Source organism: Anopheles funestus, chromosome 3RL (assembly GCF_943734845.2).
Source record: "Anopheles funestus chromosome 3RL, idAnoFuneDA-416_04, whole genome shotgun sequence".
NCBI classification, from domain to species: Eukaryota; Metazoa; Arthropoda; class Insecta; order Diptera; family Culicidae; genus Anopheles; species Anopheles funestus.
In genome coordinates, this window is record NC_064599.1 from 47,112,017 (window position 1) to 47,135,414 (window position 23,398).

Below are 23,398 nucleotides of genomic sequence, written 5' to 3' on the forward strand. Positions count from 1 at the left end.
TCTAAGCTCTAACAGGATTTTTAATCTTAGCCCTAGGATATGTTTTCGAAATGTTAAGGATTGATCTATTTATCTATTTTTATGTATTACCCAACACATAATCTGATATCGGGTTAAAATTGCATGACATAAAGAAGCTGAACCTCCACCTTTTCCAAAATAATATGACTTTGTTGATAAACTACTCGTAAAAACATTTAATATAATTTTAAAATTATGGTTCGAATGTTGGTCACATCCAGCATCAATCCCGGTGAAAAAGCTACAGCGATTCGAGCAGCGACGTGTTGAAAATCATTTAAAAGGAACGGAACTACATTTGATTGAAAGTGAAATGCTTCACCGAAACAGAAATACAACTCATGCACAAGGAAATATACTTCACGCATCGCTAACTGGCATGATAAACCCTGTAAATGATATGATATGATTAAAAAAAACTATAAAAAAGCATAAAAAATAAATTAGAAAATATGGTAAAAATAACGAGCAGGAGCAGGCAACAATCCCGGTGAAAAAGCTAAAGCAATAATCTCTAAAATCATATTGGGCAACAGGATTTTCATGTTGAGGCAAATGAAATACTTGCCAGAAAACGAAATACATGTTCTGGCCAGCGAACTATGCCTTTCAGATGCCATATTGACCTGATAAACCCTGTAATACCAGTACCATGTCACAATAAAACCAATACCTATACTCCGTAATGCAGCGTCGTTAAATTTCTCAGTATCGTGAAATGGACGTTCTTTGTGTAAAAAAACGAACGAATACACGAAACGGAATTGGCTCTGGTATTGGAACTGTTTGCAACCGTCTTAATTGTTCATGATCGTCAAAAACGCAAGTGTGAATTTTTATGAATTTATATGAATAAACTTGGTTATTGTAGTACAAACATTCCATGATTTTTAAGCCTTTTTGTTTATGCAATTTACATTATCCTATGCATTTAGATTGAATGAATTAAACATTTTTAGAAAATAATATTCCATTTTAGGCTATATTGTAAAAAAACATTCAACTTTACAATGCAAGCCGTTAAAACAGTACCAAATTACTCAACATTACCAAAAACTCAACGGTCATTTGATTTCGAGATGCCAGACAATCACTCGTCCGAATTTGGCCGAACGCAAACGGATAATATTTGGATTTGTTTCTACTATTGCAGACACGATTCGGATGCACAAAATAAGAACGAAGTAAACAGGTTCAACAAGTAACAGGTTCTTATTTTTGTATTATCTAACGCCTATAGTTTTTCAGAAGTGGGATAAAGCCCAATTGTCCGGAATTGTAAATTCGTTCCGAAGTGGATTGTCGTCATACGAACTGTAGCTAATCGTGGTTTACAAGTGAGACGGGACAAAGAGGAAAGTGCGCATAGATAAAACACGTGCGTGGATATTATAAAGACGACGTGAAAATAAAATGGCACCGAAACGCTCAGTCAGCCGTCGAAAAGGAAGCCCGGAATTTAGTTCGACACGCTATGAGGATCGAATGGTAACAGAGAAGAAAGTAGTGATTGCAAATGAACGATTATTACATCCACAAGAATTGCGTGCGTCAATACCGGTGTTTCGAGGTTCAAAAGTGAATCTGTGGCTAGAAACCATCGAGCATTACGAGCAGCTATATGAGTGGCAGGATCGTTCGAAATTATTGTACGCGAGTTGTCGGCTGGAGGGAGCAGCAAAAGCATGGTACGACGGGTTTCGGAGGAAGGAAGGCGTTTCCTGATCAGCGCAACGAAGCAGAAGTACATATGGAGTTGCAACTCTACGACAGACGTTGCAAGATAAACACAAAATATAAAATAGGAGACCTGGTTGTAATTAGAAGACCAAAAGCGTTAGGGGAGAGCAGAAGCTGCAACCCAAGTTTAAAGGACCGTATCAGATCAGTAAAGTGTTGGATCGAAATAGAGACGTAGTCAGGGACATCGAAGGCCATCAGGTGTCAGGAATACCATTTGAGGGAATATTTGATCCCCTTAACATGAAGCTTTATGAGCCAGCTCAAGAAGAATTGTACCATTGAGGGCAATGGTAGGTAGTCAGGATGGACGAGCTGCAGGCGCCTGGACCAAAGTGTGTATATAAGGAGGTGTATTCATAGCATTTGACAATTTGCCATTTTGAATTTCAGTTTGACAGCAGGGGTCGATATATGTATACCGGTGGAGGCCACATATACAGTGATGATATTGTTGACGATACATGTAGGTGCAGTAGGTGCCCACAATAATTGTAAAGTATTGAGTGGAAATTCGGCCAAAAATGTGGCGTTTCGTCGTTCTTCTGGATCCTACACATCACTCTACGCATTTACCGCTTATGTGATCATCAGTGTTTTGATTGTGGCAACGATATAAATACGGATGTAAACATTTGCCGTTCACCAACACACATGAACAAATGCATGGGATTTGACAACTGGGGTCGATCCTCTTTTTCCTACCAAATGTTCTACATGACTACACCTCCTTATATACCCACTTTGGCCTGGACAATGGGTAACGTCAAATGACAGTTGAGCGTTGATCCAACCTGGCGAAAAGGTGAACTGTCAAATGACAGTAGGGAACGAGCGGGCTTTTGGTGGAAACCGTCCAAGAGAGCAGACGGAAAATAAAGTAGCGGATAAAGACAAAAAAAAATTGAAGAGTGGTTCATATTTTTGTATTATCTAACGCCTATACTGTCATTTGCTTTTTTGTATTGTTTGAGGAGTTCCATTACAAAACGTACGAAAAAGCAAAAAGCGTGTTTTAAATTAAAAATTTGCATATATATATTTTTTTAACTATAGTTTGCATCATACAATTTTGACTTCACGGACCGTGTACCATTGCCTTTACATAAATAATCTAAATTATTATCATTAATATAGTTATACATTTTTACGGCTTTATATTTATGTAATTCATTTAAATTCAAGTTCAATTCATGATATTCAAAATTCATAGGAACATAATTAACAAAAAAATCTAGCTAATCTCGATTACTATTATTCTACTATTTCCTCTCTGTTACAATATTTTCGTACGTACCTAAGCATGTTCCTATAGAACCCGTCACAATCTTGTCTTGTAATGAGACCAGCCCCATCTTTGATTGATTTCATCAACTCCGACTCGTGTTGTGGACTAGCTCTTCGTACAATCTCTTTCCATTTTGAAAATATGTTTTCGATAGGGTTTAAAAACGGCGAGTATGGTGGAAGATACTCGCAAAAGATACGCAAAAAAAACTAATTTGGTTAATATTTGTCTAGCAATCAGCAGTAACAGCTGATGATTCTGTTAAAGTAGTTTTCACAATTTCAAATGTTTCATTATATTATGCTGGAAATTATGCGTTTGATGCGTTTATGGGTAATACGTATTTAGGGTGAAAGGATTTTACAAAGCGTGAAAAATATTCATCTTCTACTATTGAGAACGTATGGTATTCCTTACGGATCATTAAAAGTAATAACGAATCGATTCGTTTGTTTGCTTCTGATGATAATCGCTTATTTTACGAAAACAAATGTTTTATTGTACCTTCACTTTTGTCTGCTTTGGCACTATCTGCAACAATTGGCGTAGTTGGTTGAGTATCGCACATTTGTATACAACAGCACTGTAGGGTGCTTACGTTCCAGATGCCTCTTCATGTTAGATGTGGATCCTCTGTTGTGCGACAACATTTGGTTACAGTAACGGCACGTTCCTCCACCTTCCGGTAATCTAGAGAAAAAACATATTGTAAAAAAAATTATGCACCGTTTCACGTATATGTATTTCTTCTAAGCAAATCAACATTCACAAAATTGATAAATATGGGGCAATTCTTTCTTATCTTTTATTTTAATCTTTTACTGTGGATCTTTCGCAACAGTCTGCAATGCCTGCATCTATCGTGAACGCTCGAGTGAAAACAGCAACGATGCTGTTACTTAACAGCCGCAGCACTTGAAAGTTCTTGCAATAATTTGCCTATACTCTTGTATGTACACAGTTTTCTATGAACACAATTTCTAAATTTTTAATTCCGTATTTTATTCTTTTTTCACCGAGTCTTTCAGCTTGCACGCATTAATTATTGCACTATTTCACAAATTCACAATAATTCACAAGCTTTATATTTTTATATTATTATTTAAATTGAAGTATTCGTTAATCACATTATGGCGCGATTTTTCAGTCACCAGGAGGTATTACCTACTTTGTAATTTGTAAAGCTAATATTTCTAGCTCCTCACAACTAGTACTTAAAATATAAATTGAGTAGTAGTAGTAGTAACAGGATTTATTTGGGCAGTGAGATATTATAATGTTACATTGATTATTCGCAATTGTGTATAATGGGTTCACATTTTATGTTTTCCTCATTAGTTGTGATTTTTTAGCATATTGCTGAGTTTTGAAAATTTAAGAATTGAATTTTGTGATTTTATGGGAAAAAGAACAAAAAAACCCATGACAATATAGAAAGACTTAACCACTAAGAAAACTTAACACTATGTCTAACAGTAATAAGAGAAACTAAAAAACTAACTAACGTAGTTTGAAGCTAACCTAAATTACGCGGCTAGTTGGTTTAATAAGTATACGTCACTAGCCTGGCAACGCTCAAGATAGTTACGGTTAATTTTATCGATAAATTCATGTAAGGGAATAGTGTTCGTTATTTTGTGCAGTTTTTTGGTACTGAACCACGGAGGTACATTAATAATCATTTTAAGGATTTTGTTCTGCATTAAATGCAGTTTTTTGTGGTGAGAATTTGCTATACTCTTCCAAGCAGGGACTGCGTACGTAAGTACCGGGCGAAAAAGAGACTTGTACAGTAGAATTTTGTTTTCCAAGTTTAATTTAAATTTGCGATTTAGGAAAGGGTAGGAGATTTTGATTATTTTGTTTGTTCGCAATAAGATATTGTCTACATGGGTTTTGAAAGTAATCCGTTTATCAAAATAAATTCCTAGGTATTTTATACATGTTTTCCATGGAATATTCTCGTGTCTCATAACTAGTTCGGTCTGTGGTAGTTTCCGCATACATGTTTTCCTAGTGAAATAGATTGCTTCCGATTTAGTACTGTTCGATTTAAGTTTCCATTTAGAGCAATATTTTTCATATGCTGCAAGAGCGTTATTTAAGCGATTAATAAATACTTTTGGGTTTTTAGCAGTAGCTGCAATTGCAAAGTCGTCTGCGTAAAGAAAATTGGTACAATTTCGTGAATTGGGAATGTAAGCTTTGTAGATATTAAACAGCAAAGGTGATAACATACTTCCTTGAGGTACACCAGCTACAGGTGCATAAGGCAGTGATTTAGAATTTGTTATATGAACGATATTTTTACGGTTCTCTGGAAAAGATTTAATTGTATTTATGAGGTATGTAGGAAATTTAAACTTGATAAGCTTGTAAAGAAGTCCCTGATGCCATATCGAGTCAAATGCCTTTTCGTTGTCTAATAGCACTAATCCCGTAGCTCTGTTACATAACCTATTTTCGATAATGGTGTTTTTAATCGATGTATCTGATGGGTTGTACTGCGGGAAGGTTGAAACCCGAACTGTGACATGGGAATGATATTGTTATTTTCGACATGCCATCTCATTCTGGTGGCTATAAGTTTTTCTAAAAGCTTACCTAGACAACTCAAGAGGCTAATCGGTCCGTAGCTTTCGGGATTAGTACGATCTTTGCCAGCCTTGGCGATGGCAACTATTTTGGCAATTTTCCATTGGTCGGGGAAATAGCCAAGTTTGAGGCAAGCGTTTAATATAAGAGCTAGATAGACTATGGCTTTCCTCGGGAGTCTCTTTATCGTTTTGTTGTTGATTTGATCGCACCCAGTTGATTTTTTATTTTTTAAATTTCTTATTAGTTTCGTTAGTTCTTTAGGTTTTATGTATTCAGATGGAGGAGGTTCATTTCCTAGGTTGGATGCAAAAAAGATTTTGTTATTATTTTTTACCTTTCGTTCAATTGTGCTTATTTTATTGTGGGTCAGATTGTGCGCATTTGCAAAGTGATCTTTAAGGGGGCTGCATTTTTCACGAGTGAGTAGAACTGAATTTTGTTTTTTCTAATTTGGAATATTTGGTTGTTGATTTCTGATTGTTCTTACGAGTTTCCATAAGCGATTATTGTTATTGTGATGTGGATTAATGCTTTCGAGTGTGTCACTCCATGCTCTGTTCCGTTGTTGTGAAATCTGGTATTCTATTTTTCGTTTTAATAGATAGTAAGTGTCCCGGTAATAGGTATCAAAGCTATTGTCAATCAAATCTATGTCGTTGCCATTTTTTTCTAAATTTGTTCCTAAGTTTAATTAAGGAGATAATGTGATCAGGCAGTATGATATTATATCTTCCTGGGGTCACTGTGGGAATGGCTTTATCGTGTGCACTGGCAGCAGCGGATCTAACGGTGGGCGGAGTAGGCGGCCGCCTAGGGCCCCGCCGATTTGGGGGGCACAACAAAACGACACAACATTTCATACGCAACAAAGCCCGTGCTACAGCTACGGCCACCCCCCGGACACCAGCTGATCAGCTCAAACAAGGGGCCCCTTACAGGGTTTCTCAGGCCAGCTCAACACCTCAACACCACTTTTCAACAACGTAAAATGTCGGATACACATTTTACGTTGTTGAAAATTGGTGTTACGGTGTTGAGCTGGCCTGAGAAACCCTGTAAAACCCAAAACGAACAATTTCCTTGTCATCATACGGATAGCCGGGGCCCAACCACTATCAATTTTTTTTCTCGCAACCCGTATGCACTGCTTTCTGAGTGTGTGTCGGCTAACGGTACAAACGATTTTTTCAATTTGTTCTCTTCTCGCTTCATCCTACAGAACAGCGATCCTCGATCCAGCGAGTGTGGTAGTTAGAAATTATTCCTATCTCGCATTGACCATCGTACGTTCTGTCGTCCTTGCTTTCGTGTCTGTGTCACCAATATGATCGGCGCACTTGGCGCACGCTAAGCCCGGAGCGAAGTGCACCGGGGCCCCTCTTATGGAATTATATGGAAAGCTAGGGCCCCAAGGGGGCAGCTGGGAAGATAACCTCTGCACCCCCCCCCCCCCGCGCTTTCTATTGCTATTGCCAAAAACTCAAACATCAGGGGCCCCTTTAAAATCCAAAACGAACTATTTCCTAGGAATCATACGGGTAGCCGGGGCCCCAGGTCGCCAATGCGATTTTTTTCCTCGCGAACCATATGCACAGGTTTGTGATAGAATAGCGTCTGTACTTTTCGTTATGTCATGATGTTTCTTCTCTGTTTCACGACTAAGCAAAGTTAGACTTTCTTATTCCTACACCTCGAACGCATAAATGGAGTCAATACCGATTTTTTTGTTGAGAGCTCCTCCTCTACTCAAGTTCACTCTCTTTGTGAATGACATGTCTCAACCATGTAAAAAGGTGTCGAACACAACCAACCAATTTCAGAAGGTGTCTGATCGTTCGAAAGAACAGGTGATTCCGTGTTGTTCAAGTGGTAGCGATTGATAAAAGTGGTTAAAGTGCTGGTTTAATTTGTTTCAATTCAATTTTCATTCTTCAATTTTCAATTTTCATCCTTTTTATTATTTTATTTGGTGTTGGTAAAAACTAGTTTTAAGTGGTAGCTTAGTGGTAGTGGTAGTCCTAATCTTAGTGGTAGTGATAGTCTTAGTATTAGTTAATTAATAATTGTCTTTATTGTTTATAGTTTTAAGTTGTTTTTTATTAGTTTATTTAGTGCTATTCATCTATTCATTCCATTCTAAATTCACATTTTCATTCACATATTATAATATCTATCTACAACGCGTTAGAATTTTTTCATTCTTTATATACATTATATTTTAATTCATTATATTTTAATTGTCAAGTGAGTGTCAATTGTCAAGTGTAGTGAACAATCAATCAAAATGAAACGACACCAAAGCGGTGCAGAAAAGCGGAAAAAGATAAAAAAGGAGCACGATTTTTTAGCCTCACAAAAAAATGCGTTGGACAAATTTGTCCAACAAAATAATAAAACATCCGGCATCACAAAAACGGCATCAGATAATTTGCCAGCTAATTTACAGTGCAGTCCTGAAGTGACTTGTCAGAAGGAGCTAAGCAACGAGGAACCACAACAATCGGGGTCATCGAGTGGCTCGTTAGTTCAGCAAGATATTTCCCTGTGGAAACGGCCGTTCTCGGATGAATTTATTGATCAAGTATTAAGAAATAAACCGACAAGCTATGGAAACATACAAAATTCGAAAACATTGTACAAGGATAAAGATGATGTGTACTATAGAAGCCTTAGTAAAGATCATTTTTATAGGAAAAAAAATAATGGCGTTTTGGAAGAACGAACATGGCTCGTGTTTTCTGAAACAACAAAATGTGTCTATTGTTACCCTTGCTTGCTTTTTCAAATGTGTCATCTAAGTTTATAACAGGTTTAAATAACTGGAAGTCTATTACCACCCTACTTTCGAGCCATGAAACTGCAAAGGAGCACATTGCATCCATGTGCATTTTATATAAAGATCTAATGCATGTAATAGAGTCGATAGTGAGTTAGTATTAGAAATGGAAAAGGAAGAAAAATATTGGCGAGAAGTGTTGAAGCGTGTAGTTAGCACAGTAAAATTATTAAGCCGCTTAGGAATAGCTTTTAGAGGACATGATGAAAGTGAACAAAGCAACCGAAAGGGAAATTACCTGTCATGTTTAGAGTATTTGAGTGAATACGATGAATTTTTAAAATTACATTTAGAAAAATATGGTCACCAAGGCCGTGGAAATGTAAACTACTTGTCGCATCACATTTGCGATGAATTTTTAGAAATAATAAGTAAAAACATTGAGAACAAAATAGTTGAAAATGTAAAATCAGCTACATACTACAGTATTATAATAGTGTTGGAATACATGCGTACCACTGTATTCCGACACTTGTTGTCAGCGGAACCCAGCACTCACGATCGCAGAGAGCGATACGAGGGAGAGTGAGTGTGGGATAGTAGGGCAGTGCGTGAGAGGTCAAGGATCAGTAGCAAGCTAGAAGAGTAGAGAAAAGGACTAATATTTTGGCGCACGTAAACACGCGCCTAAAGGAACAAATAAATCGTGCTTGCCTAAAATACCAGAATCTAACTCTCGTCAGCTTCTATCTCTAACAAATAGATTCTACTCCGGATATAGCTCACATAGATCCACTTACTTTCATATTAAGGTATGTTGCATCGAGTGGAAAAGTAGTAGAACGATTAGACGAGGCAAATGCTCTACTTAAGCAAATCACAAAGCATGAAACTGCTCTGATGACTGCGATATGGAACCCTCTTCTGCAAAGGATTAATGCTACCAGTAAATCACTTCAGACCGTTGAATGTGAACTACTAAAAGGCGCGGCATTAATGAATTCATTGGTTAAATTCATTGATCATTTTAGAGCGGATTTTGCAAATGTTAAAGAAGGAGCTAAAGAACTATCTGATTTGTCTTCATTTGTTTCCGAAGAAAAGCGTGTGCGCAAAAGGAAACTTTTCCATGAGGAAACTCGAGAAAATGAACATCAGTTTTGTACTGCAAGAGACGAATTTATAGTGAATTCGTTTTACGTTATATGTGATAACATTAAAGCACAGATAACACAAAGGGCTGAAAAATATGAATCAATTTTAGAGCCATTCAAAGTTTTTTACGATTGGAATTTGTCACTAGAAAATAGAAAAAAATATCTTAATATTCTGTTAGAAATTTACAAAAATGATATTGATGCTAACAATTTGCAGGACGAATTAGATCAATTTTTAATCTTTCTAAAAGACAATACAGAGTTAACCGAGGCATGTGTAGATGATAACAAGGAAATGAATGTTAAAGTTGAGTTGCGAACTATCTATACAATAGCTAAAGACATGTCATGTACGTTTCCAAACATGAAGACGTTATTGAAATTTTTTCTAACTATTCCAATTTCCAACGCATCAGGGGAAAGATCTTTTTCCGTTTTAAAACGAGTGAAAAATTATTTGCGAAAGTTTGACAAAATTTCTACTAAAGATCATTTTATCAGAAAAATAAAACCGTTTAAAAAATGTTTCTCTTTTCCATCATTATTGATAACTGAAACCCAAGGGGAGCAAACGATTTTTTGTTTTTGGCTGGAATATGTTTTTATGAATATGTTTTATGATTAAGTTTTGCTATTCACACCCTATTTAGTTTATGTGTTAGTCTTTCTATCTATCTCTTGACTGTCTTCCACTTACAACGGTCAGGAGAATTTAGATAGATTCGGACGTTGTCCATGTCTGAAATTTTTATTTTAATATTGAAATTTTAAAATCATCTTGCGTCATTACGACGGGTCTTGCAGATACATTTAACTTCTTACTGTTTTTTGACTTTTCGTAGTATTTTTATGTACTTACGGTTTTCGTGAAAATGATTATCAGATGGGCTTTTCCAGAGGAATACGGAGTCTGAAAATGAAAGATAGATGAAAACTTGGCCATCACAAATAAGAGATTATCAAACAATTGAAAAATAAAAATAAAATGGAATACTGCAATCATTCAGAAAAATCGTGCTAGTAACCAAAATGCAAAAAAAACTATTACTCAATTTTTTACTTTTACTAATTTTTTTTAAATGATGTAAACATTCCATTATAATATTATATATAATATTATATACAATATAATTATTGTTAGAGTTGGCGGCACCTACGCCTGTAAACGTGCGTTGGATGATAAAACGTCAGGACACGCATCCGGTTAATGAAATGTGCGTGCGCTGCGTCAAGCGATCGGCCTCTTTTCCATCCAACCACCGAGGAGATAGGACGAGTTTTGAGTGTTCGCATCACCCCGCTCACACTCAAAACACCTGTTGAACAATAAACGTAACAAAACTAAAACTCCAGCAACGTTTCTAGTGCAAATCTCGTGTGAAATTTAGTGTAATGGAAAGTGAGCATAAAGAAGTATCGACGCCTACTGCTAACTTGGCGATCGATCATCAAAAAAGTAGTGGAATCTCGACGCCTCGTGCTATCCTGCCGATTGATGAACCACAGAGGAAGGAAGCGAAGCCCCAATGACATTGTTGTCATCGTGCTGAAACGACGCTCCCTAGACCGCTCCGTTGAAAAATAGTAAACATACGTTGCTTTCTCAACCATACAGTGAAAATCCTGCGTAATTGAGCTAAAGTTTCTGGACTCTTTCTATCGGCAATTGTGTACAGAATTTTCGAGTGAATTTTTGCTGATTATCTCCGACACACAGCAATCAACATTTGTTTACCACGCAACCGCCCACATCACCAACATCGCAGCCGCCCTCCACCATGTCTGACGTCTGTCCTGCATGTAACGCAGAAATAGGCAATGCCGAAGCGTATGTCTGTGATGGTGCCTGCAAAGGCACGTACCATTGCATCTGCCTAGGCATTAACAATACCTGCATCAAGGAGCTCAAACGATCCGCTACTCCACTTTTATGGGTGTGTAATGGATGCAAATTACACCGTCAGACTGGGAAATCGGAGCTGCAATATTTTTTAAACGCAGCACTGGCAGATTTCAAGACAGACATCATGGGGCATCTTGAGCGGCACCTGTCGACGCTCTTGGAGGCCCACAGGAACGATGTGTTGGACTCTGTACAGAGGCACATAACTAGTGTGCGTGACGCCTCTGCCACACTGAAATCCACGTTCTTTCCACCTTTACCACCATCAACAACGACTGCATGCTCCACTAATACACAACACCACGAACCAGTATCCCTACGCACTACTACCTTCCAACAACCGATATCCAATGCACCAAAGAGGAGATTAGTTGATCGTTCACCTCCCACCCGCACCTTCCGCCCTTCACTACAACATGGTACCGCACAATCAAACTCATCTCTACGAACAATCTCGATACCAGCTAGAGAGCAACGATTCTGGATCTTTGTCTCTCGGCTTTCACCGGACATCACAGAAGAGGAGATGACGTCACATGTACAACAAAATCTGGAAATAAGCGATGTGCTAGTATTCAAATTGATGCCTAAACTTCGGGACTTGAGTGCAATTAACTTTATATCTTTTAAGATCGGAGTTCCCGTCTCATATCGTGATCGAGTATTATCTCCTGATATTTGGCCAACTGGTGTGGCTTTTCGCGAGTATGAACGACGCACTGAACAATTTCAAAATTTCTGGCGACCTACAATACCAGTCAACCGACAGATCACACCAAACAGAACAGAACAATCAATCCCTTTCGAGGACAAATCTGTTTCACAAACCCCAACAACACCTGTTTACGTTTCGTATGCGTTACACTCATTTGACAGTTGAAATTTATTATTCCGATTAATGCATGATTGTTTTCACCGGGGTAGCGTTACGAACGCAGAGGTTAGTTGTGTTAGTGTAAGGACCGTTAGGGCTAAGAACCATTGCGAAAAATCACTGCACTTGTAATAAAATACGTACGCCGAACGGTCAAGCGAGAAACCGCGCTCCAGATTAATTTTTCACCGTTCCGAAAGAAAACTAAAATTCACAACGTAGGGATCGATCGCGAACATTTGGTGCCGTGACCAGGATATATTCTTTCGGAGTGAAATTAGTTTCGGTTTCTTAAAGTGATCATTGCTGCGTGTTGCAAGATTGCACTATTGCACTGAGTGTGAACACTTGGATTATTCGTTGAAAGTTGTCAGCTATCTGTAACGTACTGTACGTGTACCGTGATTGTTGATCGTGATTATTGACTGTTGGCTGCTTGTGGAAATTTGTGGTGTTGAGTTTTTTTGGTTGTGAACTCGTCCTCGCGAATTTTGTGTTTTTTGTCGTTTGACCGGCCATCACTGTGAGCATTGGCGTCGGTTCAATGGCATCACCAGCCGACTTGCGTTCCAGAAGAGTGACGTTGGAGGAGAAGATTCATCGTGCTGCTGCATTTGCTGCAAATTTCGTTCCGGCGCGCGACGAGCTTAAAGTGCCTTTTTATGCCGCGGAAGTTGAACGAGTTTCAGTCGAATACGACGGTGTGCAGCAGATGATTGAAAATGGTGCTGCACCGGAGGAACGCGCGCTTGAAAGCCATTTACGCGCCACGATGGAGGATGCTATAATGGCTGTGAGAGCAAGCCTCCAAGCACTAATGCAACCGACGCCGCGCGTAGCCATCGCGTCATCATCGAATCGCGTTGCAGCGTCGGAGCTAAGATTGCCAAGAATTTCGTTGCCTGAATTCGACGGTAATGAAATGCAATGGGCAACGTTTCGTGACACTTTTGAAGCACTTATTCACAACAACACCGAAGTGCTGGATATCCAAAAGTTTCACTATCTGCGAGCAGCACTGAAAGGAGAAGCTGCTAGGCTGCTAGATTCCATCCCGTTGTGTTCCTCAAATTACTCCATTGCATGGAAATCATTGGTCGATCGCTATGCCAATGAGTATTTACAAAAAAAGAGGCATTTGCAAGCCATGTTCAACATGTCGAGAGTGCAAAAGGAATCCAATGCAGCACTGCACAATAGGCTGGTCGATGATTTCGACAGACATGTGAAAATGCTCCACCAGTTGGGTGAGCCAACTGAACAGTGGAGCACTATTTTGGAGTATGTGTTGTGCACAAAACTGCCTGAGGAAACGTTGAAGAACTGGGAGGATCATGCTTCCACGCTCGATACACCTGACTACGCAACGCTAATAGATTTCCTACAAAGAAAAATGCGGATATTAGAGTCCATATCGATGAATCATCAGTCTACAAAGGAAAGTACTCACCCGAATCCCGTGCGGCGCGCCCCGCAGCAGCTTTCTTCCTGCTCTTCCACTACGAGCAATTCTAAAGAGTGCCCATATTGCCAACACGAGCATGCCCTGAGCAGTTGTTACAAGTATTGCCGCCTTCCACTGTCTGAGCGTATTCAGATTGCAAATGAGAAGAAGGTTTGCAATAACTGCTTACGGAAGGGCCATTGGGCAAGAAATTGTCTTTCGTCTTCCCGATGCAAGCATTGCCGTGACAGACATCACACTCTTTTGCACCGCTCCAATGAACCAGCAGGATCGAAAGAAGGGTCACCGGAACGTCCCGATTCACCGAAGCCGAAGGATCGCGCATACGCTCAGTCGCTCAACGTTACTGAGACGACGGAGCGTTCAGAGGAGGTGTTTCTGCTAACTGTGCGAGTGAACATCGTAGATGCTGACGGCAAGGAGCATTCGGTGCGTGCTCTTCTAGACAGTGCGTCGCAAGCGAACCTGATGACCGAAAGGATTGCCAGATTGCTGCAGATAAAACGGTCTCCAGCTAACGTCAAAGTATTGGGAGCTGGTAAGGTATCTCGCAATGTTCGTGAATGTGTGTTTGCTGAGATTCGGTCGAAAAGACAGCGTTTCAGTTGTGGCGTACAATTTATGTTGATGGACCAAATAACCTCTAATATTCCTTCAGAGAACATAGCTATTAGCCACTGGTGTATCCCGAAAGGAATCGAGCTAGCTGATCCGGAATTTAATAAATCACAGCCAATCGATTTATTAATAGGCGCGAAGCACTATTATTCGTTTTTCCCTAGTGCAGCACGAGTGCACTTGGGTCCTGACCTTCCATCATTGATTGACAGCGTGTTTGGCTGGATTGTAGCGGGTTCGGCAATGTTGCATTACCCTGCTAATTCGCAGACAATTATTTCCAACGCTGTTTGCATGATGTCACTGGAAGAAAGCATGGAACGGTTTTGGAAAATTGAATCTTTGGTAATGAAAGATGGATACTCACCCGAAGAACGCAGATGTGAACAGCTATTTCAGACAACCACGACGAGAGATAAGGATGGTCGGTACATCGTCCGTTTGCCGCGTCATCCTGACTTTGGGGTACGATTAGGTGCATCCAAAACAAGTGCAAAACGTCGATTCGAGCTGTTGGAGAAACGTTTCGTTAGAAATGCCAAACTGAAGGAAGAGTATCACGCATTTATGAAGGAGTACTACGAGTTGGGGCATATGCGTTTGGTCCGCGATGAGCTGCCGGAGCCAGTTGAGTCGTACTATCTGCCCCACCATCCCGTGTTCAAAGAGTCGAGCACTACAACGAAAATCAGAGTCGTGTTTGATGGCTCTTCGAAAACTACAAGCGGTTATTCCCTTAATGAGGCTCTCTGTGTGGGACCAGTGGTGCAGGACGAGCTGCTTGATCAACTTTTGCGTTTTCGCACCTACAGAGTGTCTTTGGTAGGCGACATAGCAAAGATGTACCGGCAGATATTGCTTCATCCTGATGATCGTCAATTAGTGCGAATCTTCTTTCGATTTTCGACGCAGCAACCAGTCCGGATTTATGAGCTGAATACGGTTACCTATGGACTGGCACCATCATCGTTCCTTGCTACGCGTGCTCTGATTCAGCTGGCGGATGATGAGGGTGGCGCATACCCACGAGCGGGTCCGGCTTTGCGAAAGAACTTCTACGTAGACGATTTCATCGGAGGAGCGAACTCGGTAGAAGAGGCTACGTTGCTACGAGATGAGTTAGCTGAGTTACTACTTAAAGGCGGATTTGAGCTACGCAAATGGACCTCTAATTGTCCTGATGTTCTGCGCGGACTCGATGAGTCGCAAATTGGAACAACTTCCAAGATGAGCTTCGCTTCCCATGAAGCCGTGAAGACACTTGGGATCAGTTGGGTTCCACAAGAAGATTGGTTGCTATTTGAAGGATTGTGTCAACCAGATACCGATATCATCACAAAGCGATCTGTACTTTCCACCATCGCTAAAATGTATGATCCGCTGGGAATGATAGCTCCGATAGTCATTCGGGCAAAGATGATAATGCAGGAAATATGGACGTACTCGTGTGATTGGGATGATGCCCTGCCAGCAGGCATCGTTAGTAAGTGGAAGCAGCTTCAACAGGAGATCCAATCCCTTTCACAGTACCGTATGGAAAGATACGTATTGGTTCCCGGCGCACGTAAGATTGAGCTGCACACCTTTTCCGATGCTTCAACAGTAGCTTATGGTGCATGCACGTATGTACGGTGTGAAGAGCCGGGACGAGTTCGGGTGATGCTTCTAGCATCTAAGAGTAAGGTAGCACCCTTAAAGCAACTAACGGTTGCCAGACTAGAGTTATGTGCCTGCGTCCTTGCAGCACATTTGCACCATCGAATCAAAAGGGCAATCGCTACGAAAATTGATGCGTCATGGTTTTGGACCGATTCAGCTATCTGCACGGCGTGGATTAGGGCGCCTCCAACCACGTGGAAAACGTTTGTCGCCAACCGTGTGGCTGAGATACAGCATTTTACGAGTGACGCAAAGTGGCGACACATAGCTGGAGTCGAAAATCCCGCTGATCTGGTGTCGCGCGGGATGGAAGTGTTGGAATTCAACAACAGCATGGCATGGAGACATGGGCCAGCATGGTTGACGAAATCAGAGGATGTTTGGCCTATGTCTAATCCAACGGAGCCTCCTGAGGCAATTCAAGAGAAGAAAGTCTTAACAGCCGCCGTTGCGACGTGTACCAACGAGCTGTTCCTGCGTTGGTCATCATTTACTCGCCTGGTAAATGTCGTAGGTTATTGTCGACGTTTCATTGCCATGGTGCCACATCGGCGGCGCATAAGACGTGAAGGAGCCATGCATTCCAACGAAGGCAATGCGCATTCCAGTACTTCCGCATCTCCGAAGGTGCTGAGCGTTCTTGAGCGAGCAGCAGCAGAAGACGCGTTATTAAGGCTTGCTCAGCGTGAGTCTTTCGCGGAAGAGATGAGTGATCTGCAAACGGGGAAACAAATTAGAAGGCAGTCACAGTTACGTCGACTTACCCCATTTTTGGACAAAAAGGGTATCATCAGAGTTGGTGGCCGATTGAACTTGGCGCAGCTACCCTTTCAGTCGAAGCATCCCGCGTTGCTGCCTAAGGGCCACCCACTGGCTCGATTAATTGCAGAGAGCTACCACAAGTTGCTGCTACATGGTGGAGGACGTTTGTTGCTGTCATCCATAAGGGAAAGATTTTGGCCCTTGAACGGAAGAATGTTGGTGAAAGCCGTGGTGAGGAATTGCATCCGATGTATTCGTCATCATCCTACGGCAGCAGAGCAGCATACTGGTCAACTGCCCTCTGGTAGATTAGTCCCGAGTCGTCCGTTTGCGGTCACAGGAGTGGATTACGCAGGCCCATTGTATCTAAAGCCTGCGCATCGGCGGGCTGCATCGCTGCCCTGCGGGCAAGGTAACTCAAATTCGGTTGGTTTTAGCATGCCGCCTCTGTTGCTCCTACACGAAAAAAATGCTCGTGCTCCCTCTTCTAGGCCTTTGCCTTTGAAACGAGCCGTCTTCTATAGGAGAAGTGCACACACACGCAAGCACACAGTTAGTGATGCCGTCGATCGTGTTCAGTTTGTGTTATCGTTTTGCAGCGACAGACGCGTGCCGAGAAGCCATCGATAAAATAAGGGATATTTGCTGAATATATTGATAAAAAGGTATGCTAATGTGCTTAATTTGGCAATGCTGGGTAAAATCTTACTAATTACGATTTTCATTCCAGTTTCACAGCTTCGTTTCAACCAATAAGGAAGAGAAAAACATCTAGCCGGCGTCGTTGGTGTATCGAAGCTACGTTGGAAAATCACAGCGCAAAGATGGAAAGCAGCTGTGTTTAGTGATTAAAAAATTATAATATGGTGATAAAAAGTTATAATATTAGGCAAAACGCAATGAAAAAGTAATAAAATTGTATTTAATGTGAAAAATAAAGTAAGTAAAAATAATTTTCATCGTTGTCACACAAATATCGTGTCCATCACTATCACTATTCTGAAAGAAATCATAGAAAAGAGATGGCAATGCAAGTGAGCGAGAGCGCCTGTCAATCACTCAAACGAGGCTGAAACGTTGACTGCCTTTCAGCCTTGTTTCAGCCTTGTTTCAGCCTCGCGGGTAACTCAGTTTTGTATGGGATATTGCTCGCAGGGTGAAGGCATATTTGTGTGTCTTTGTGTGTTTCACAACAAAGGCGGTTCATCTAGAGCTAGTGGGTGATCTTTCAACCGAAGGGTTTCTCGCTGCTCTACGGAGATTTACGGCGAGGAGAGGTGTTCCGGAGCACATCCATTCGGACAACGGTAAAAACTTCGAAGGTGCCAGGAACGAGCTGCAGGAACTTTTTGCGAGATTGGGAAGTGAGACTGCACAGAGTGTCATCGCAGCGTCGTGCGCGGAACATGGAATCACTTGGCATATGATTCCACCGAGAGCTCCCCATTTTGGCGGCCTTTGGGAAGCTGCGGTAAAAACTGCCAAGCGTCACCTGTTTCGTCAACTGGGCAGTACACGATTATCGTTTGAAGGCTACTACACCGTTCTGCATCAAATCGAGGCAGCAATGAACTCTCGTCCGCTGCTGCCACTTTCCGACGATCCTAATGATTTGGCCGCACTAACGCCTTCTCATTTTTTAGTAGGTTCATCGATGACGGCGATACCAGATCCGGAACTAACGCACGCACACATAAACACCGAACAGCACTTGACCAAACTTCAACTACTGGTTCAGAAGTTTTGGAAACACTGGCAGAAGGAATACTTACAAGAACTGCAGAAGGACCCACGCATCGCTAAGAACGCGGATAACATTCAACCGGGGCGAATGGTTATCGTAGTGGACGAGCTGCTGCCAACTACTCGCTGGCCGCTTGCACGAGTCGTAGAGGTTCACCCCGGCGTGGATGGATTAGTACGCGTAGTCACGTTGCGAACACCTAAGGGAATTATAAAACGACCGATCACGAAGATCTGTCCCTTACCAATATCCAGTGAAAATGTAGGAGCATAAGGAAGTCAGGGAATATCACTTGCACAAAGATTACGAATCACTTGTTACTTAACACTTTTATCCGTTTGCGATACCACGCGGTGTTTTGACATAGGCGAGAGTTAACAAACACGGGGGTTGGGGTTGGATTCGGATTCCTCGGACAGAGTAACGTTGTTGTTTAAGAGCTGAACTGAGAGTGAATGTATTTCTAAATTTCGTCCTTAAATATAATAAACTATTTCTATTTCACAATATGAGGAAGCAGGATGGAAGGGTTAAGGATTCGTTGTTTCGCTGCTTGCTTGATGGTGGCTTGGAGTACCTGATGTTAGACGGTTTATCCGGGAATTCCAATACGGGTCTAGGGATGCATGTGTCTGAATAGCCAGGATACAGATGACCAGGTAAAGGTGCATCGCGATAGTTGGTGAATTGTTTTACAACAGTATGCTGGCTGGATGTGAAGGACATTTTAGGATGTTGATGTCTGGATGATGTTCATGTCTTGCAGCTGAACGGATGTTTATGTATCTGTAGCCTATTCTTCAGGTAGATATCATAAGAAAGGGTACATCCGGTGGAAGGGTTGTGGCGACGAGCGTTAACTTGCCCCTCCTTAAATTTGAGGCTCCGTCCGAAAAACTTCCATAATAGTTGGCGGGTGAAAGTTTTCAACGTTGGGCTCACTATCTTGGGTTTTCAATGATGCAGTTCTAGGTGTTGGTTTTTCATGGATGTTTATGATTGTTCTTTTCCGCATCTTTGTAGTGAAGTATATACAGATAACGATCATCAGCATTATTGGTGTACTTACTAAGCTGGTAATAGACCATTCGGTCCAAGTGAAGCTCTTTGATTCTAATCGAATTTGGTGCATCTCGTTTCTGAGTTCGTAGATAGGAAGATTCAACGGTGATCCATGTAGTTTAGTTTTGTTGCTCGAAATCTCTTCCTGATTCAGGAATATGTTGCATGATTCGTATGATAGGAGAAACGAGCCTGTCAGGTTTCTCTTTTTTAGACCGCATGTGGTTTTAATTGTGAACTCCACTGCTGAGTTGATCAAAATGTGAGCCATGTCTAGATGAATGATTTCGATCATTGCTGGATTCGCTATGAAGTCACATACTACTGGTTGTCTTCGTAAAAGAGCTGGGACGCATTTACCGTTGTCAACTCTTTTGAATCGTAGATATTCTTGTCGACGTTTGGTACAATGAAGAATTGGGATTGTAGGGAAAGGAAAACTTTTTGGGAACATCGATTTTCTTATTCTTATTCGTTATACCATACAATTCAATTTTTTTGTATACATCGTTTGTTAGTTTTGGACAACTTATTATGAATAACTGTGAGAATATATTTATTAAGGTTTAAGTTTTATATCGCTCATATGGATCCTCTTTCCTTCTTTTGTTAAAACGGTGGTTCTATTAACCTTCTCTATTTCTATCTTTTTGAACGGTTTTGCTTGTTTGAGCCTTCTTTTTGTTTTCATGTACGCTTGAGATGTCTTAGTTATGTTTTGTGTTTTTCGATTCTTGTTATGGTATTTAGTATCTTTATCTTGCTTTATCTTCAATTTGGTTTGAACTTGTTTTAAGATTGAAGGTGTTTTGTCGGTGGGTGTTATAATTTCGATAGGAGTGAATGTAGTACAAGAATGTATAGAATTATTGTATTTGTGAACTGCCATCGTAACTAAATCTAAAACGGATTTGTAAGGATGTTCAGATTTTGTGATACGATATATTTCAAGCAAAGTTGAATGGAATCTTTCTACTACACCATTCATTTCGCTTCTTCCAGTAGCTGTTAAGTAAGGGTTGATTTTACAGATTTTAAAGAATTCTGTAATTTCCCGTGAATTAAAAGATTTTTCTCCATCTAAGACAATACTTTCGGGAGGTTTATGTTTTAGTATTACTTCTCTCAACGCTGGTAATACATCAACAACGGCTCTGGAGTCAATTTTTACTACTTGTGCATATTTCGAAAATTTATCTACACAAGTTAAAAAGTAATGTTTTTCCAAGAAAAGTATGTCGATGTGTAATATTTGAAATGGTGTGTTTGGCAAAGGAGTTTTTTGCATTGGTGGTACTATTGGGCTTCTATCATACTTGCATTCATTACAAGTACGACAAGACCGTATGAAATATTTAATTTTGGCAGACATTTTTGGGAAATAATACTGTTTAATAATTTGTGCTTTGTTTTCTTCGCATCCTCTATGTGCTCTATCATGTTCTCTACTTATTATATCCTGCTGGTCGTTTTCATTTTCTACATCTTGTAGTAACGTTTGGGTAAAACGAATTTTCAGCATGTTTTGTCTTCCATAGTTTTGCCTGTATACTTCCTGTATTTTTCCCATTAGTGATTCACTTGTGAATAAGCCATTTAGTTTTGCAGAATTAAAATGTGTCTTTAAAACATGCAGCAAGTTTCTATCACTAGTATCCGAGATCGTGACTTGTTTTCGTTCGAAGTTTTCGAAAGGTTGCGAAGAACAAACAGTGTCGTCTCCTTCTTTTAAAATGAGTTGATGCCTGAAAGCATTCAAAGGAGCTTCAGTTGATGGAATAAAGAAATTATCGCTTTCGTTTGCAGAGTGTCGTGTCGCAGTCATGGAATATACCACTCGACTCAGAGCATCTGCTACTACGTTAGTTTTTCCGGGTTTATAAATGATTTCGTAATCGTGTTCTTCTAGATATGATTTCCATCTCTTTAGTTTAGCGTTAGTGTTTTTTTGAGAAAGCGTAAATGTGAGTGGTTGGTGATCAGTTAAGATTTTAAACTTGGCACCATACAGATAATTTCGGAAGGTTTTTAATGCCCAAATTATCGCTAACATTTCTTTTTCCGGTACAGAATATGACTCCTCGGTTTTTGATAATGACCGGGAACCAAAGTGGATCGGTTTATCTTTACCCAGCTCTCCTTGTGAGAGTACCGCTCCAATGGCAAAGTCGGACGCGTCCGTTGTCAATATAAACGGTTGACTGTAATCGGGATATATTAAAATATCTGAAGACGATAGAAGATTCTTCATTTTGTCAAAGCATTTGACTTGTTCTGATGATAATATTATTTTTCTATTGGAGGCCGGATTTGTTTCACCTCGTAATGCAGTCGTTAATGGCTTTGCTATTTTTGCAAAATCTTTAACAAATCTCCTGTAGTAACCCATTAATCCTAAAAATGATCGCAATTCCTTTATGGTTTTTGGGGCAGGAAACATTTTTATGGCTTCTATTTTTTTCATGTTAGGTTTTATTCCATCGCATGAAACTACATGACCTAGGAATTCTATTTCTCTATGCAGAAATTCCGATTTGTCTATTTGCACTTTCAGATTAGCCGTGTCTAACGTTCTGAGCACTGTGTTAAGATTTTTAAGATGTTCTTCCAATGTTTTTCCAAAAACAATTACATCGTCCATATATATGTAACATATTTTCCCTATATGATCTCTTAGGACATCATCTATAGCTCGTTGGAAAATACCTGGAGCGTTTTTTAATCCAAATGGCATTCTCAGGAATTCATATTTTCCGTGATTTATAGAGAATGCAGTTTTTTCAATATCTTCGGGTTTCATTTTGATTTGATGAAAACCAGAAGCAAGATCTAGAGATGAAAAATATTGTTGTCCCTTCAATTGATCTAATACGTACGTTATTTCGGGCATTGGGTACCTGTCGCTAATTGTTTTCTCGTTCAATTTCCTATAATCGATTACCATCCTAAACTTTTTTTGACCTGATGCATCGTTCTTTTTTGGTACTATCCAGACTGGAGAAGTCCAAGCTGATCTGGATGGTCTAATTATACCTGTCTCTAGGAGGTTTTTGATTTGTTCATTTACCTCGGCTGTATATGCTGCAGGGTAAGGGTACACTTTCTGATGCACAGGTATATCGTCTGAGGTATTTATTATACACTCTACGTTGGTGGTGCATGTCAGGGCAAGGTTTGGTTTATGAAAAACATTATTATTTTTGTTCAATACTTCCGTTAACATACCCTTTTGTGACGGGTCTAGATGATCTACCCGAAAATCAATAAGATGATTTTCTTTAACAGCCTGATATACATGTAAAGGTATTGTAAACGGCATTCCATTGTCTGAGATTATTGTAAGAACATTATTCTTGAAGCATAATTGAGCTTCAAGTGTTTTTAAAATAGATGTACCTACGATACCAAAGAAGAATGAATGAAATTCATGCACAATGAATTGAAACTTTATGTTAGATTTAGGGTGAAAAAATGCAATGTCTATGGCCGAAGTAGCGTTGAATTTGCCTGTAGCACTTTTTATGCTAAGAGTGGAATATTCATATGGCTTAGAATTCTTGTAAGCATAAGCAAGTTTCGGCGATATTAGGTTAATGTTTGACCCACTATCTATCAAAAATGGATATTCTCCCTGTGTTGTCCGCAAAAAGATATATGGGTGAAATGGTTTCACCATTTTGCGGCCCAATCTAAAATGAGTTTCTCCTTTGTATATTGGATTGGATGGTTCG

General features: G+C 40.1%; 1 protein-coding gene across 1 annotated transcript; it reads left to right on the top strand.

Moving 5' to 3' along the window:
* The first annotated feature begins 14,737 nt into the window (after positions 1 to 14,737).
* Positions 14,738 to 16,100, top strand: LOC125769456 (uncharacterized). The gene is made up of 2 exons (XM_049438190.1): positions 14,738 to 15,985; positions 16,047 to 16,100. The coding sequence occupies exons 1-2, from the start codon at positions 14,738 to 14,740 to the stop codon at positions 16,098 to 16,100; spliced, it is 1,302 nt and encodes a 433-aa protein (XP_049294147.1).
* The last annotated feature ends 7,298 nt before the right edge of the window (positions 16,101 to 23,398 follow it).

What these genes read in the sequence shown, in the direction of transcription:
- LOC125769456 (XM_049438190.1), top strand. Translation starts at nt 14,738, where the DNA reads ATGTCACTGGAAGAAAGCATGGAACGGTTTTGGAAAATTGAATCTTTG. An exon ending in AGTACCGTATGGAAAGATAC is followed by an intron (nt 15,986 to 16,046) that starts GTATTGGTTCCC and finishes CTTCAACAGTAG; the next exon opens with CTTATGGTGCATGCACGTAT.